The following is a 15,559-nucleotide window of genomic DNA, read 5'->3' on the forward strand; positions in this document are numbered from 1 at the left end:
TGAAAGTGCAGTGAAACTGGAGTCGTCATGCTCATAAACATCAAATCAACAACTAGTCAACATCTTGTCTGGGCTACTATTTAAGTATTTGTACAAGCCTTAACTTCAGATTTTACATCCAGTGTCAACCCTCTTACAGATGTCTCAGTATGTAATAACTTTTTTTTCCCTAAACACACACACACACACACAGTCTGTCAGTCATCTGCGGCTTTATCAGCCATCCCATAAAACTGAAATTGTAGAAGTGTTTCAGTAACAGCGGCAGACCCATTCCAGCTCCCTAACCTTATCTTTGAGTTTTTGTTCAGCTGTGATATTCACTTCTCCAAAAGAGATCCATGTTGCCTATATATGACTCGCTTTTGACCAGAAATCTCCCTATAGGATATGTTCTTTGCACCAGAGATACCATTAAAATCTCATTTCCTCCCACAATGCCTTGCTGTGAATGAGAGTGGGGGCCACACCTCTGCAGCTCTTTTGTTACATGCTGCCTGGGCAGATCCCGACCGTCTCTGACTGCTCCTCGCTCCTCCGGCCCTCGGAGAAAGCAATTTATCGCACCTCTCTGGTTTTTTAATTAGTTATCCTCAGCTGTAATCATTGATATTGTACTTCTCAATTGTTCCCTTTTAATTGAAAACGCACTTTCGTGGCATGCATTGGGATTTGGATCAATGCCTTCATTTTTTATTTTTTTTATTTTTTTAACATCTCAGCAGCTCTAAGGCGGAAAACAGTTCTCACGTGTTTCTGAAGTCAGATTGATCAAGCAAAGAGCTTTTTCTATTCCGTAAGCCTGTTTGAATCATTATTTATTAGTTGCATTGTTTATTTATATTGCTTATATGCAGTATTGGTGTTGGTTGACATACTTTTTTGTGGGTCGAAGCTGATTAGCGGAGCAATTTTGCGTTCTGGCACATTCTTCTATATTGCATAATGTCCTAAAATAAGACTGTACGAGTAGCAACACAAGTTTTTGTCAGCTGTTTTATTAAATAAATGTGTATTTCTGTCAATAACCTTGTTTCTTTGTGTCCAGGCCTGCACTAATTTCAACGACAGCGGTGCATGTGTGACGCAATGCCCTCAGCCCTTCGTCTACAACCCCACCACGTTCCAGCTGGAGCACAACCCGCGGGCCAAATACACATATGGAGCGTTCTGCGTCAAAAAGTGCCCACGTAAGACAGACAGAGAAAACCAATACAAACATGTGTATGCGTACACGCACGCTTCTGGCTGGATCTTTCACTCACATAAATGGATATCAGGTGCCATGTTGATACGCGTTCATATTCGGGAATGTAAGCATGTTTCAGATTGAATGCAAATGAGGCGGATCGGCTGCACCTGAGTCCTCGCGCTCCTCTGAGCCCCTGATGTGGTGCAGGGCCGCATGTAGAGCCCCAGGAGTAGGCCTGTCTGCTAAATCTCACTCAGCTTCTTGACCTCTGGTTTCCCCATTGACTCGAGGCAGGAAGGATGGAAGAAAGAAAGAATATAGAGTATGTGGATGATCTGTAGCAGTACTACAGGGGCTCCACCAATTATTGTTTGATCTCAAAATAATTAATGTGAAATTTTAAAATAGGTATTAAAACCTACATTAAGTTAATCCTCATGTTCTGTTGAGAATTATTTGTATTTTTGATGCTCAGAGACCAATAATGTTTGTGTAAAAATTTAATTTTCATTTATTTTCCATTTGCATTATTTTAATAAGTTACTCTAATCTAATCAAATCCTAGTAGAGAAATTAAATAATGCATTATTTATTTATTTTTATTTTTATTTTATTTTTTTACAACAAAGCACGCATGTGCTTTACAGAATTGTGACGGGAAAATGCAGAGTCTGAATTAACATAGAAATCAGAAATTGAAAATCAATATTAATAATGATATCATATGTTTCTTGAAAATTAAATCAGAATATTAGAATGATTTCTGAAGGATCATGTGACATTTAAGACTGGAGTAATGGCTGCTGAAAATTCAGCTTTGTGATCACAGAAATAAATTACATTTTAAAATATAATATAATATAATATAATATAATATAATATAATATAATATAATATAATATAATATAATATAATATAATATAATATAATTAATGTAATATAATATAATATAATATAATGTAATATTCCACAATATTATTTTTTGTTACTGTATTTTGATCAAATAAATTAAGCTTTAGTGAGCATTAGAGACTTCTTTCAGAAATATTACAAAATATCACTGATCCCAAACCAATCTTATGAAATTTAAACATGTTATAAAATATTATTTTAATCAGAAACATCATGAATTATCAACTTGATTGTGTTCAGTATGTTTTCTAAGGTATTAAATTGACTTGGAGTCTCTGATCAGAATTTCCACAGTCATAGATTGCCTGGTAATATTAGGGAATCTGAAAAATTAATTTCCAGGTAATGGAAATGAACAAAACATTTAATTGGCTAGATGGCTTCTTCGTAAATGGCAACTCTATACATTTCATGAATGGCTGGAAAAGTCCTGGAAAAATAATAGAAATTCATTGGCCAGACCACAAACAGAACATAAGGGTTAACTTACAACCACAGTTACATATTGTATTCTCCGTTCCACATTAAAATGTAATAAGCAAAATTAAAAAGTGTAAATATATGCATGCATGCAATTCAACACCATATAAAACAAAGGGGTTCTGTGTTCTCCATCCAATGTGAATAGACCTGATTATTATGGTGATAAGAACCTTGCGTCTTTTTCATTGAAACGACGAAGATTTCTTGTGAACTGACCTGGTTTCTTTGAGAAGAGGAGAACGGGGAAAGAGAAAGTAACAGCGGAAGAATGAAAGAGAGCTGTGATAACAGTGATGATAGGTGAGCGCGAGTGCCATTATTCCCCCTTGCTGCTGCAGAATGAAGGGTTTGCACACTGACAGATGCCCACTCCAGTGCTCAGTCCAAGATGAATGTTATTGCGCAGTACTCAGAGACCCTCCCCAAAACCCAACCCGCCCTCCGCAGTCACACAAGGCCACTTTATTCAATGGGACGGCAGTGAAATGCTCAGTTTGGCTTTGTTTCTCTTAGCTGTCAAGTGAGGGTTGTGTTTTTTTTATCCAGGGTTATTTGTTCTTCTGGTGTCAGATGTTAAATCTAGTTCTTCACTGTAAGAGTCTGAGATTCACATTAAATGTAAGAGGTGAAGAGAGATGTTCGCACTTGAGAGCTCCATCTTCCTTTATCTGTCCCTCCATGATCCCCTCTCTCCTCTCTGGTGATGGATGCCAGGCTGCACAGTCTCTGCCGGAAATGGGCTCTTTCCATCACGCACACACGCCACAGTCACGGTTCCCACTGCGTTGGCGCGGATGTGTTAATGGTTTTTGTCTGAGAATGGATGTGTCTTCTCTACCATTACAAAATGTCAATGGCCTTTTTCACAGAGATTGCTTAGAGTTTGTTCAGGGGCCCGCCGCCGTCTGACCGTTTGTTCTGCCTCTGTGTGCGGTGTGACAGATAACTTTGTGGTGGACCACAGCTCCTGTGTCAAAGCCTGTCCCAGCAACAAGATGGAGGTGGAGGAGAACAGAATCAAGATGTGCATCCCCTGCACTGATATCTGCCCAAAAGGTGATTACACACACCATCAAACTCACCAAAATGCTCATCAAAGTTCACCAAAATGTCATGTTAGGTGACCATACGTCCTCTTTTCCTGGACGTGTCCTCTTTTTGGACCTAAAAAAAGCGTCCGGCCGGGAAATCACCCAAAATGATTCGGCTTTTGCTTTCCACAGTCGCCATTCATTGTGCATTTTTGTATTAAAGCCTTGCGCTGGACTGTTTTCTTAATCCTGCTCCCAATTTCTGACCATTACTGCCTGCTCCCAAAAATGCTATCAATATGCAGAGTATTTAAATCACTTTGGATGCAGCTCGTGTTGGAAGCAGGGTTGCCAAATCCGCATTTTTTTCCACGGAATTGGGCTTATTTTAAACTGTTGCGCCGGGTTGATTTTCTCCCATGGGTTAAAGGTTTGAAATATTACATAAATTACATTTGACTAAAATGCTTGTAGTGAAACATTTTGTATTCTACCTGTGATAAAACTGTGGTAGATGTAAAGTTAGCTGTGTTTATGATCAATCTGCAAAGCGGTGACTAAAATATGTATTTTAGGTATGGTAATGACATATTTTGAGATTTGATATAGGATATGATTTTAGTTAATAACAAAACTGATTTATAAATGCATTTAATTTAAATGTAATTATTTTGAGTTAATAACAGCACTGATTTAAAAAAATATATTTAATTTAAATGTAATAAATCTTTCTCTGAAAACAAAGAAAAGAAACAATCATTTAAACAATGGAAACAATCGATTGTAATAATTAAATATTAGAATAATTAAAATGATATATTAAGATTTTTTTATATATTTACAAAATATTCATATACATTTATATTATATTATTATTTATACCATACTCTATAACAGGGGTAGGCAATGTCGGTCCTGGAGTGCCGCTGTCCTGTAGAGTTTAGCTCTAACCCTAATCAAACACACCTGAACAAGCTAATCAAGGTCTACAGAATTGCTTGGGCCACAGGCAGGTGAGGTTGTTTTCAGGGTTGGAGCTAAATTCTGCCGGACATTGGCACTGCAGGACCGAAGTTGCCTACCCCTGCTCTGTAATGTATGTATATATGTTTTTGTTTAGTTTTTAATCTCAACAAGAAAAGAACAACAAAGAAACAAAGAAAAGAAACAATTGAATGCAATATACAACTATTTGACACTTAAAAACTACATGATACTACCAATGCTATATAGACAGATAGATACTGTGTTTTTTTTTTTGGTTTTGTTTTTTTTTTTATTTATAAGCAAAAACTTGTAGTGAAGTTCATTGGTTACTGTAGTTATTGTTACTACACCAACTTTTTTTTGTCATTAGCTGATCAGGGGTGAGTTTCCTAAAAGCAACTATTGTCGCAAGTTCTGTCATTGCCAATAGAGTTCAATGGAACTTGTGACCATAGTTAGCTAATAATGCTTCTGGGAAGCGCACCCCTAGATGATTGATCAGCCAGAAAACTTGTTGAGATCTGAGGTTCACCTTGCACCAACAACAAACCATCTACCTGCCACATTAGTAAAACATCTTAACCACCTTAAGTTAGTATGGCCTGATTTTCCATCAGGATCTGGATCTCCTTCAAACAGTGTAAGATGCTTTCACAATCATTCTTTCATTTTGCTCAATGGATTTTTTTAATGACAGAGGTGATGAACACAAAGTTACCACCAGCCTTGGAGAATAAATAACTATTAAATTAACTACATTTTTCAATAATGCGACAAGTCACTCTATTGTCGCTGTTATCAGGTTAGTACAGCTTTTCCAGTAAACAAGCTACTTTGTCCAGCAAGCAACGGTGTATTGTGACAAAACAATGCATTACAGTACTTGTATTGTGCACAGTGAACTGAGGCAATAAACGCTTTTCTAGAATGCCATCTCTCTCTAATTTAACGTAGGGTAGTCTGATTAATTGCAAATACTGCTCTGATTTAAAAAATTTAAAAAAATAAATAAATCTCATTGTTATACATTTTAAAAGATATTGCTCTGTTGAATAACTTCTGTGTTAGTAGATTGTTACTAGTTTCCACAGTTGTACTGTAGTAATAGAAGAAAAAGTCAAAACCTTGCTTACCAATTTCTTAAAGGGTCTATTTTTTCTCTTAAAGTTTTCATCAAACATGATCTGAAATCTCTATTTTACACAGTTTTCTGGTTTACATTGCAGCATGCGATGGGATCGGCACCGCTAGCCTTCAGACAGCTCAAACCGTCGACTCCAGCAACATCGACAGATTCATCAACTGCACCAAGATCAACGGAAACCTGGTGTTCCTCATCACAGGCATTAAAGGGTGAGAGTGGATTCTTCACAACCTCCGTCGGCTCGCTTCACAGCCATTACACTCTTCTTTACAGCTGAATATCGGATATTGGATTGTCGGAGGCCATTTGACCTATGCTGCTTCTTTTTATCAGATAACATCAGCTTTAATGATGCAGGAGGGGATTCATGTAGAAGAAAAGCACTAGAGAAAGCCTTCACATCATGGCCCGTGTAAAAAAAAAAAACTACACTGGCCAGTTTAATAGCACGCATTAAAAGTGACGTTAACACACTTTGCGAGTTTAGACAGTCAAGCAAGACCTACGAGACCTACTGACTCTCCAGACGGCCACAGTTAATGTGATTTTATATGAGAAATGTGTTGCCCCCTCTTTATATAAGTGCTGTGAAATATTTGATTGTCAGATTGTCAAGAAGTCGTTTGACCTCTGGTTGACCCGTTCCCTCCAGTGGCCTCTTTCTGATCCCGCTGCACCTGATTGGCCGGCCCTCTAACCCCATATAGCTGACTCTGCTCTTAAAGAGCAATCCAGAGCCAGCAGCCGCAGCATGCTGGGAAAAGCCATGTGCACACATACGCACATCCTGATAGGCATACAGATGTCATCATCTTCAACACAAACTGATATGGAGTGCACATACTTCTTACACGTATTCCCCACACGCACACTCTCACATGCTGCATCAGCAGGTGTTCTGGACACGTCCTCCCTGAAGATCTCCAGCTCAATGGTGCTATTAAAACCTGCTATACTGCGCAACAGAGCAGCATAAGGAGAAAATTTAACATACTGAGATGGATGGGGTCAGCAGGCACTGATCAGAGTGCATTTGTGTTGATAGTCTTCTGCTTGACTTTTCACAGAGTTAGATTTAAGAGCTTGTTACACAATCAGCTTCATCTTTTAGCAAATTGGCACTTTTACTTGACTGTAAAGCTGTGGCTCTCAGCAAAAACTGAGTATAATGTGTATTTGCATCAATCTCAATGTGTGTTACAGGGACGTATACCACAACATAGAGCCCCTGGATCCAGAAAAACTCAACGTGTTCCGAACCGTTCGAGAGATCACCGGTAAGTCAAGATAGTTTTATTTGGATTGGGTTTTTACATAGTAATATTGGTAATATGATAATACATATTGTTTTGAAGCATCTTCGAAAAACAAATAGCGGAAGAAAAAATTTGCTATTCACTGCGCCTAAAATGTATAATTGCAGAAAAAATATATACGTTGTATTGAACATTAATGGAGCAACAGATTTTGTGTGAAAATAAATCATTCAAGTTGTTTATTTTGTTTAAAAATCTTATAAATGTATGAGGTGGCAAGAGGGTAAAAGGAACACGGTATTGATAAATACTTCAGCTACAATAATGTTTTTTTTAACATAAAAATTTTTTAAATTTACATTTTTTAAAGTTAATACTTGTTCAAAACAATCACTTTAGCAAAGTTTGTACTATTTTCTGCTTTTTTTGAAAAATAAAATTAGTTTTTGTTCAATAAATATATTCTCATTAAAATATGTTAATATAAAAAAATATATTTTAAAATACAGAGACAAAATCATTTTAATAAGTAAGGATTCTGAAAGCATTGAAGGAGATCCAATATTATATATCAAAGACCAGACAAATAAACACGTGCATCTTGAAAAGCGGATGTTTTGGAAAGTGCGTTTTCACGTTTTTGTGCCATCTAGTGGTTTAGATGATGATAATATCAAAGGCGCAAAATTTACAAAAAAATAAAAATAAAATAAAAATTCAAATAACGTTCAAAAACATCAGTTTTCAAATCTCCCAACATATTAATATTGTTTTGAAGTCATAACATGATATTCTTCAAGTATTTGTAACTGCAGTGATATGTACTTATTGGTATGTATTTTCCGTCTCGTTAAAAAGTGCCCCAGGTACGTTTATGCCATGAGACCAGGTAGCAATCAGCATATTAGAAAGATGTGACACTAAAAACTTGAGAAATTCAGCTTTGCAATCATAGGTATAAAATACAAAATACATTAAAGTGGAAAACAGTTATTTCAATCATTTGAAATAATTCTTCAGAATATTACTGTTTTTAATGTAGGCCTATTATTTATCAATAAATGCAACTTTGGAAGACATAAGAGACTTCTTTCAAAAACATTTCAATAAATATTACCAATACCAAACGGTAGTGTAAATAAAAGTAGTTTGTTTGAATTAAAATGGAAATATTAAATGTACCTTTTATGCTTATTAGATCATCATGTTGTTAGCTTAGCAACATGCTAACGCAAACTGAAATTTTTCAGTTGAGTCACATTTCCTGCGCTCTTTTCATAAAGAGCTTTATTTGTATAACACACTGACAGTATTCCAAATCCTTCGGTAATAACTAAGGTTCCAAATCAGTTAGAGTGCTGCCTTAGAAGGCAACAGAGAGTAAACAGCAAGGCAGCTTCTTACGTTTTAGGACAGAGCCATTAATATACTTTCATAAAGAAGGGCCTGTGAAAAAAAAAAAAAAAAAAATAGCTGATTCACGTGCAGATTTACAAAATCCACCTGTCTTATTGAAAAATACATCAAAAGCACATGGAACAAAGCACAGAGGAAGATCTACAGTAGTGTGTTTGTGCGTTTGTAGATTTGTGTGTGTGTGATGTGTGTGTAAAGGGGTTTGTGTTTGTATGAGTGTCCATTTCTCAGCGGGGAGGCCCTATATATGATGAATACATGATGAGGGAGATTTCTCCAACTGAGAAGAGCATCCCATAGGAGAGCAGGACTCTTGGCTCACAATAAACATGAAAGCAGTTGAAAACACTTCTTTCTCTCTCTCCCTTTCACTCTTTACCTCTCTCGCTCTCTCTTGCCATGGTGACAGTAGTGAAGAGGGCTCTCCAAGTCAGTGAGGCATGCATGTCAGGCTGTCACATCTATATGCAGGTGGCCACAGTCTCTGACAGAACAACGTCTTCACTGGCAAGGTGTTATTTCTGCTCTGTGACCCCAGCTTGAAGACTTTGACAGATTCAGAGGCGCCAGCTATATGTATTTCTTTACAGTGGGTTTTTAAATTGAATGTGTTTACTCAGTTACTGAATTCGGTGTACATTTTTGGCAAACGCATGAAGAAGGTCATCTAGCTGTCAGGAGTTGCAAATCTCAAAGAAAGACCCTTCAGATGGCTGTAAAATGCATAACCCCTGTTCCTTAGCACCCGACCAAGTCTGTTATTTAATTTTTGTATGACTCCCAGTAAACCCCAAACAACCCTGACTGACATTAAACGAACATTTCATAGCCTCAGTCGGATGCTTCCCCACCAGTATTTGAAGATTTGGGGAAATGCCTGCGGCTCTTGCCGGCACTGCCTTCAGCTCGAGCCCTGTGTGAATCATCTCTCTGGAGAGATGGACTGAAGAGGCTGACCTGATTTACCCTCTGCTCTCAAGCCTTGAGGGAGGGGTTAGCACTGGGAGATACAGCTAAGGAAAATATATCTCAGTATATTGCAGCCTTTTAATGATGATATTTGATATATTTCTCCAACTTTATTATGTCATGTTTGTGCTCTAAAATGGCTGGAAAGGGTGTTTTTACAAAAAAAAAAAAAATATTAGGCTAACCAACCAGTGTGGCAAAGTAGATTCAGAATATGAATCTAGTGCATATATATATATATATATATATATATATTATTATTATTTTATTTTTTTTGCACTAGAGTTCGGTGTTGGTAAGATTTTTTTTTAAAATGTTTTTGAATGTTTCTTATTCTTGCCAAGACTGCATTTATCTGATTAAAATACAGTAAAAACAGTAATATTGTGAAATATTATTACAATCTTTAAAAAAAAATTAGATTTAATAAATTTTAAAATAGTGAAATAAATCAAATAAAGTAATTTATTCCTGTGGTAGCAAAGCCAAATTTTCAGCAGCCATTACTCCAGTGACACGATCCTTCAGAAATATTTTTAACCTGCTGATTTGGTTCAAAACAGTTGTTTTGCGCACTATTTTTGTTGAATTATTATTTTTAAAATTCTTTGAATAATAGAAGGCACAGCATTTATTGGGAATTAAAATCTTCTGGAATTTTATAAATGTCCTTACTGTCTCTTTTGATCAGTGCATCCTTGCTGAATAAAAGCAGACATTGCTTTCTGGATCGCAAACTTTTGAACAGTAGGCTAGAGTATGCACCAATACAAAAATATAGTATGTGGTAAACAGGTTGTGTACTGTAATTTTAACTAAAACATTTTAAAGCATGAACATTTCCACTGAGTCTTTGAGACTCAGTTTCAGCTGATTCATTTAAATAGACAGTCATTATACATTATTTAATCATATAATTCTGTGTAATATTATCAAAAGTAACGTTATCAAAAGTATTTTGCCTAGCTACAGGGTCATGTTGGCGCATGTCTATAAACCCTCTGGTGTCTGCAGCTGTATTTTGCGTTACTCAAACTCATTTGCAGCAGTTCCCTTTGTGTTTTCTTGTGTGCAATTCATTTGAGGGGCAGAATTACTCTCCTGATGTTAGTCTGGAGCCGACAGGTGTTCACTGGGACCTCGTTAGCACCATTAGCATGATGAAGTTTTGCCTCCATGTGTAAAATAAACAGATTACAACACAGACAGGCAAGCAGCCCACTCTCAAGGCACTGCACACACACTCCTTCAGACTTCCCATTGCACAGTTTTGTCATTAAAGCAATTAGTGTCAGCAGACACCACGCTAACGACACCTCACTGAGGCACTTCCTCTAATCTGCTTCCACAACCTTAGACCAAATGACACAAGCAGCAGAAAATGCAAAATCTCAAGCGTTTAACCCCATTTCAGACCTCGAATCTTAAAAGAGCAGTTTCTATGTGTGAACATGATAGAATTGTAGTCACGTTTTTATAGGTTTTGCATTAATAATGAACAGTCTGGCTATCAACAATGTGAAAAGAATATGTCAAATTTAGATGATTTATGAATAATTAATGCTATTTCTCTCTCCTTTAGAAAACCATCACTGGAGGCAAATGTCTTAATCAAAAGGCTACATTAATATTTACTGTAATCTCTTCTGGTAGACATGCTAATTAACGTGGAATCCAAACTTAATTTTAACGAAGCAGGCCAGGAATGCTAGAAATGCTTGCAGATAATGCTTGTTTGTGGCTTAGAGATATGACCATAAACTCTGAACAGGAATAACATTTATATTAGCCTCTTAACACGATATCACTTTTGCACAAACATGTCCCCCTGTAATGAATTAGTTCGAAAAGCAATCAGATATCAGTGATTACTGGAAATATGCACCATCCAGGCTTTGCAGTATCTTAAGTAATTGGAGTAATTTATGTTCTCCTTGTCCTTGAATAAGAAAGTCCTCTTTTTTTCTTTCTAAGGGCCTGTTTGTCTTTTCTTGGTGTATGCACAGGATTGTCTTCCCTTCAATAAATAATTCATTTTTTTGAATCCATTATTAAAATGTCTTCATGATCTATAGCTATCAGCTCTTCAATCTGCATTAAATAAACGGAGATAGATGCAGGATATGAGAATAAAATATAGTCAGGCTCTGTATGGTGGTCGTATTTCTCAAATAGGACATTAATGTCGCTATATACAGTCAGCACTACTCATCCACACTCATTAATGACTTAATACGCCATTAATAAGGGATTTTTAATTTATTTTATTATTATGCTGCAATGAAAGTAATACATTTCTCATAATAATAACAGTAGGTGGAATCACTTGTGCCTACTATGTTGGCTGATGATTTGGCTCACTGAGTGTGTCATCTTGTGTTTTCCAGGCTTTCTAAACATTCAATCCTGGCCAGAAAACATGACTGATCTGAGTGTCTTCTCCAATCTGGCAACCATCGGAGGCAGGTCTCTCTACAGGTAAAATCCAAGGCTCACTCTATGTTGCCAGCTCCAGAACGAATCCCTCGCCTTCTCCTACTTCCACAGGGAGTAGGAGAAGAATGTTGCCTTCAGGTGCCTTCAGGTGCTCCTGGGAAACTCAGTCAGGCAATCATTATTACATGTCGTGTATATCTAGAATATCTACATCTGAATTCAAAATAATGAGAATTATTCATTCTATCACTTATTTACACATGGTATGAAAAGTGAATGTTTGTAAACTATGAAACTTGGTTCAGTCCTTCTGCTTGTCCTTCTGTGGTTCCGAAATCAAACCTTTAAAATACTTAAAAAACCTTTAAAAATTGAAATACAATATGGGAAATTAAAATAACTTGCAAAATCCATTATAAATCACTATAGATTGTTTTCTGCACACTGAAATCCATATCTTATACATCAGTGTTTTGCTGTATTTACTCATTTGCATCATTCTTTTAGTGAATTAGTGGGCTAAAACAGCACAGACAGTATGTGCAAATAAACAGCGTAATTCATTCTTAGTGAACCCCCTCTTTTTTGTTTGCTAAAGAGGCCAAGGCTTTATTGCCAAGAGTTCAAAGAGTACGAATGAAAAGCTGTATTCACACAGTGCAACACCCATTTGCTTAGAGTTAAAGAGTCAGGAGAGACAGAAGAGAGCGGGAGTGCAGATCCACCAGCCTGTTTTAACATTTGTAGGGTCATTTGTTGAAAGCTGTACCACTGTACCAATTACCGTCTGTCACATGATGTGCTCTGTCTGATGTGTCTGGCACAAAACACAGAGAGAGAAAAACAGAAGAGAAGTCTCTGAGAGGCAGATGAACGAGATGAGAGCGATGTCAGTGTCTAAGTGCACCTGCACGTTCTGCCGCTGCTCTCTGGCTCTCTGCTGACGGCCGTCTCAAAGCCCCTTTGATGTGCTCTTCAGCACGCCTGCCTGTGATTAAAGACACTGTTGTGATTACGCCTCGGCATTAACCGATCTCATCACATCTGAAGTGGGAGATCCTCAGCGACGCTAGATGGGGGACGCAAGCTAAACACTTGCTTTAGAAATGAAACAGCATCTCTCATACTGACAAGTCACTTGTGCCTTTTGTTCATGAAGCCATCATTGTAGCTTTCTTTTTGTCAGATCTCATTCTTTTGTTTCATTCTTATTCATTCTGATCTTTTTTTTTTTTTGTCCATTGGGTCTCAAAGTCTTCAGGCTAAACAAAGTTTGGTCTTCTTTGTTTTTGTTGGATGTTCAAATTATGGCTGTCAATTTATTGTTAATTTAGATTGATTCATTATTTAAAAAGTAGTTTTTTATATAATACATAAAAATATAATGTAATATAATTTTTACTGTTTATTTATTTTAATAGTTTTTCAACATTTGTTTGTTTGTTTATTTATTTAGATAGATGATAGATAGATAGATAGATAGATAGATAGATAGATAGATAGATAGATAGATAGATAGATAGATATAGACATTCGTCAGGTTTTTGTCCTTAAAACGCTCTTGTGAGTAGGATATAATTTCATACGCATCTTATCTAGCACCTCCTTTGCTAATTCCAAAACGTCATTTTAGACCTAGTAACGGAGGCTTGAGCTGGACTATTACTTTGATACCGGTTATTTGAAAGGGAGAGAGAGAGAGAGAGAGAGAGAGAGAGAGAGAGATTAAGCATGTGTGAATTAACTCTGCGAGTCTGTGCATCTTGCAACAGTGATTGGCAGCTGCGTCTCTACTAATAGTGAAACTGAAAGTTGATATGCTCCAAGAACAGCACCATATTACCTCTTGTAAGAAATGACATGTAGCTTTGATGTTATTGAGCTTTTTTACTGGTAAAATCATCAGAGCAGTGCTGTAGGTTTTGGTTCTTTTGCTGTTTAAGGCTGTAAGGACCTTTGAGATAACTGAAATCATTTGGTGAAGTGATATGGGCATGTAATGCGGTTAAGACCCGCCTGGAACTACTTTTGCTAATACACACACACACACACACACACACACACACTATATATATATAGTAGTTCCCATTTATTTTTGTTAATATACATCATAAAAAAAATATTATTCATAAATAGTACACATAAATAATTGTGCAATTTTCACAGCGATTCAGTTGATTAAATGTGTGTGTGTGTGTGTGTGTAAAATTGTGTGTGTATTCAATTATGACATTTCATAATTAAATGAACCCTTCTTCAAAATCTTATCTGTAACCTCTCCTGTTTTTTCCCTTTTGTTCAGTGGCATCTCTCTTCTGGTGCTAAAGCAGCAGTGGATTTCCTCACTGAAACTGCAGTCTCTCAGTGAGATCAGTGCTGGAAACGTGTACGTCACCAACAACAGTCAACTCTGCTACTACAACACTGTCAACTGGACTCGACTCTTCCGCACCAACACCCAGAAGGCCCTGATCCGCAACAACCGCGACCCCAAGGAATGCAGTGAGTCCATCGCTCTGTTTTACTAAGGTTACATTTGGCTTTGAGATAAATTAGCCAAAGCCAAGACATTTGACTTGAGGTCTGGTCAAGTAATGTCTACTAAAGGGGTGTCTCACATAAAAATTTAAAAAAGAAGATGTGTTAAGGCTAGGATCGTTTTCAGGCTCCCAGCTGCTGTTTGTCCTGGTTCACCCGAACCACAGAGAGAGTTCACGATGTCTCACGCAGAGCTCACTGACTTTGAGGCAGTAAACTCGGTCACTTTGTAAGGTGCTGGTGCAGCACCTTCATACCTGTCGTACTGTCTGGGTCAGTGCACCTCACTGAGCCTAGCGGGGGCCATGAGGGCCCCGGGTTCCTCTGCAGATGGAGGGGGTCAGGAGGTATCAGATTATCAGAGTCTCAATCTGCTGTGAAAGGCGAGTACTGATGCAAGCCCCCTACTATGAACTCCCTTTTTACCCTTCAAAATCACCCCGAGATCCAGAACACAAAGTTCTTTGAGTTCTTTTTTTGAAGACTTGAAGAAGTGTGGAACAATGTTAACGCAAACCTGAAAAAATACCCCAAATGCCTCAGGTTTATGGGTGGACCGCCAATCTAATTACCCATTCTCTGCAAACATTAAGTCGCTCCATCTCGGGGAATTAATTGCAAGGAGACCCTGCAACAATTTCTGACATTTCAGATTTTTTTTTTTTCAGGAGAAGCTGTAATCACCACAGGGAATTTACTTTGACCTCTATCTTTAAGTACTCACTCTTTTCTCACTGCTGAGTGATGTTTATGACTATCTAAAAAGCTGTTTTTGCCCGTCTTTTCCATTGCACAGGATGTTGTGATGCAATAGCAATCATTAATGTCTGGCGGCAACCGTACCCTTTTGTAGGGCTTAGCGATCCCCCTGGCTCTTACCTATCTCCCTGGAAACCAAACCAGCACTGCTTTTGACGTCAACACAACCCAAATTATGTGTTTTCAACCAGGTTAAAACTTTGAAGTTGGCATCTTTTTGATCCATCTGCCACAAATGAACAGCTGAAAGGGCTTCCCACTTCTCTGTGTCGCTCCTCCTGCTGTTGGATACCTGCTCTAAGCACCAAGTTGGTCCTTGAACTGGTACATGTTGTTCCCTGTGAAATGCTTGGTTTTTGTATAGTGCTCTCTGGAGTGCTTTTACATGTCATTGCTCATTCATTCATTGATTTTTGCAAATAAATGTAAGCACATA

General features: G+C 37.4%; 1 protein-coding gene across 5 annotated transcripts in view; it reads left to right on the plus strand.

The window, feature by feature from the left end:
* Nucleotides 1-15,559, plus strand: part of LOC131547520 (receptor tyrosine-protein kinase erbB-4-like) — a 345,752-nt gene that overhangs the window by 245,206 nt on the left and 84,987 nt on the right. For all 5 annotated transcript variants that reach the window (XM_058788156.1, XM_058788155.1, XM_058788152.1 and 2 more), the window contains 6 exons: nucleotides 1,049-1,190; nucleotides 3,530-3,643; nucleotides 5,832-5,958; nucleotides 6,953-7,026; nucleotides 11,778-11,868; nucleotides 14,129-14,328. In XM_058788156.1, coding sequence (XP_058644139.1) covers nucleotides 1,049-1,190; nucleotides 3,530-3,643; nucleotides 5,832-5,958; nucleotides 6,953-7,026; nucleotides 11,778-11,868; nucleotides 14,129-14,328 — 748 coding nt within the window. The remainder of the gene's footprint in view (nucleotides 1-1,048; nucleotides 1,191-3,529; nucleotides 3,644-5,831; nucleotides 5,959-6,952; nucleotides 7,027-11,777; nucleotides 11,869-14,128; nucleotides 14,329-15,559) is intronic.

The sequence above is a fragment of the Onychostoma macrolepis genome, chromosome 09, assembly GCF_012432095.1.
Source record: "Onychostoma macrolepis isolate SWU-2019 chromosome 09, ASM1243209v1, whole genome shotgun sequence".
In the NCBI taxonomy this organism is placed as follows: domain Eukaryota; kingdom Metazoa; phylum Chordata; class Actinopteri; order Cypriniformes; family Cyprinidae; genus Onychostoma; species Onychostoma macrolepis.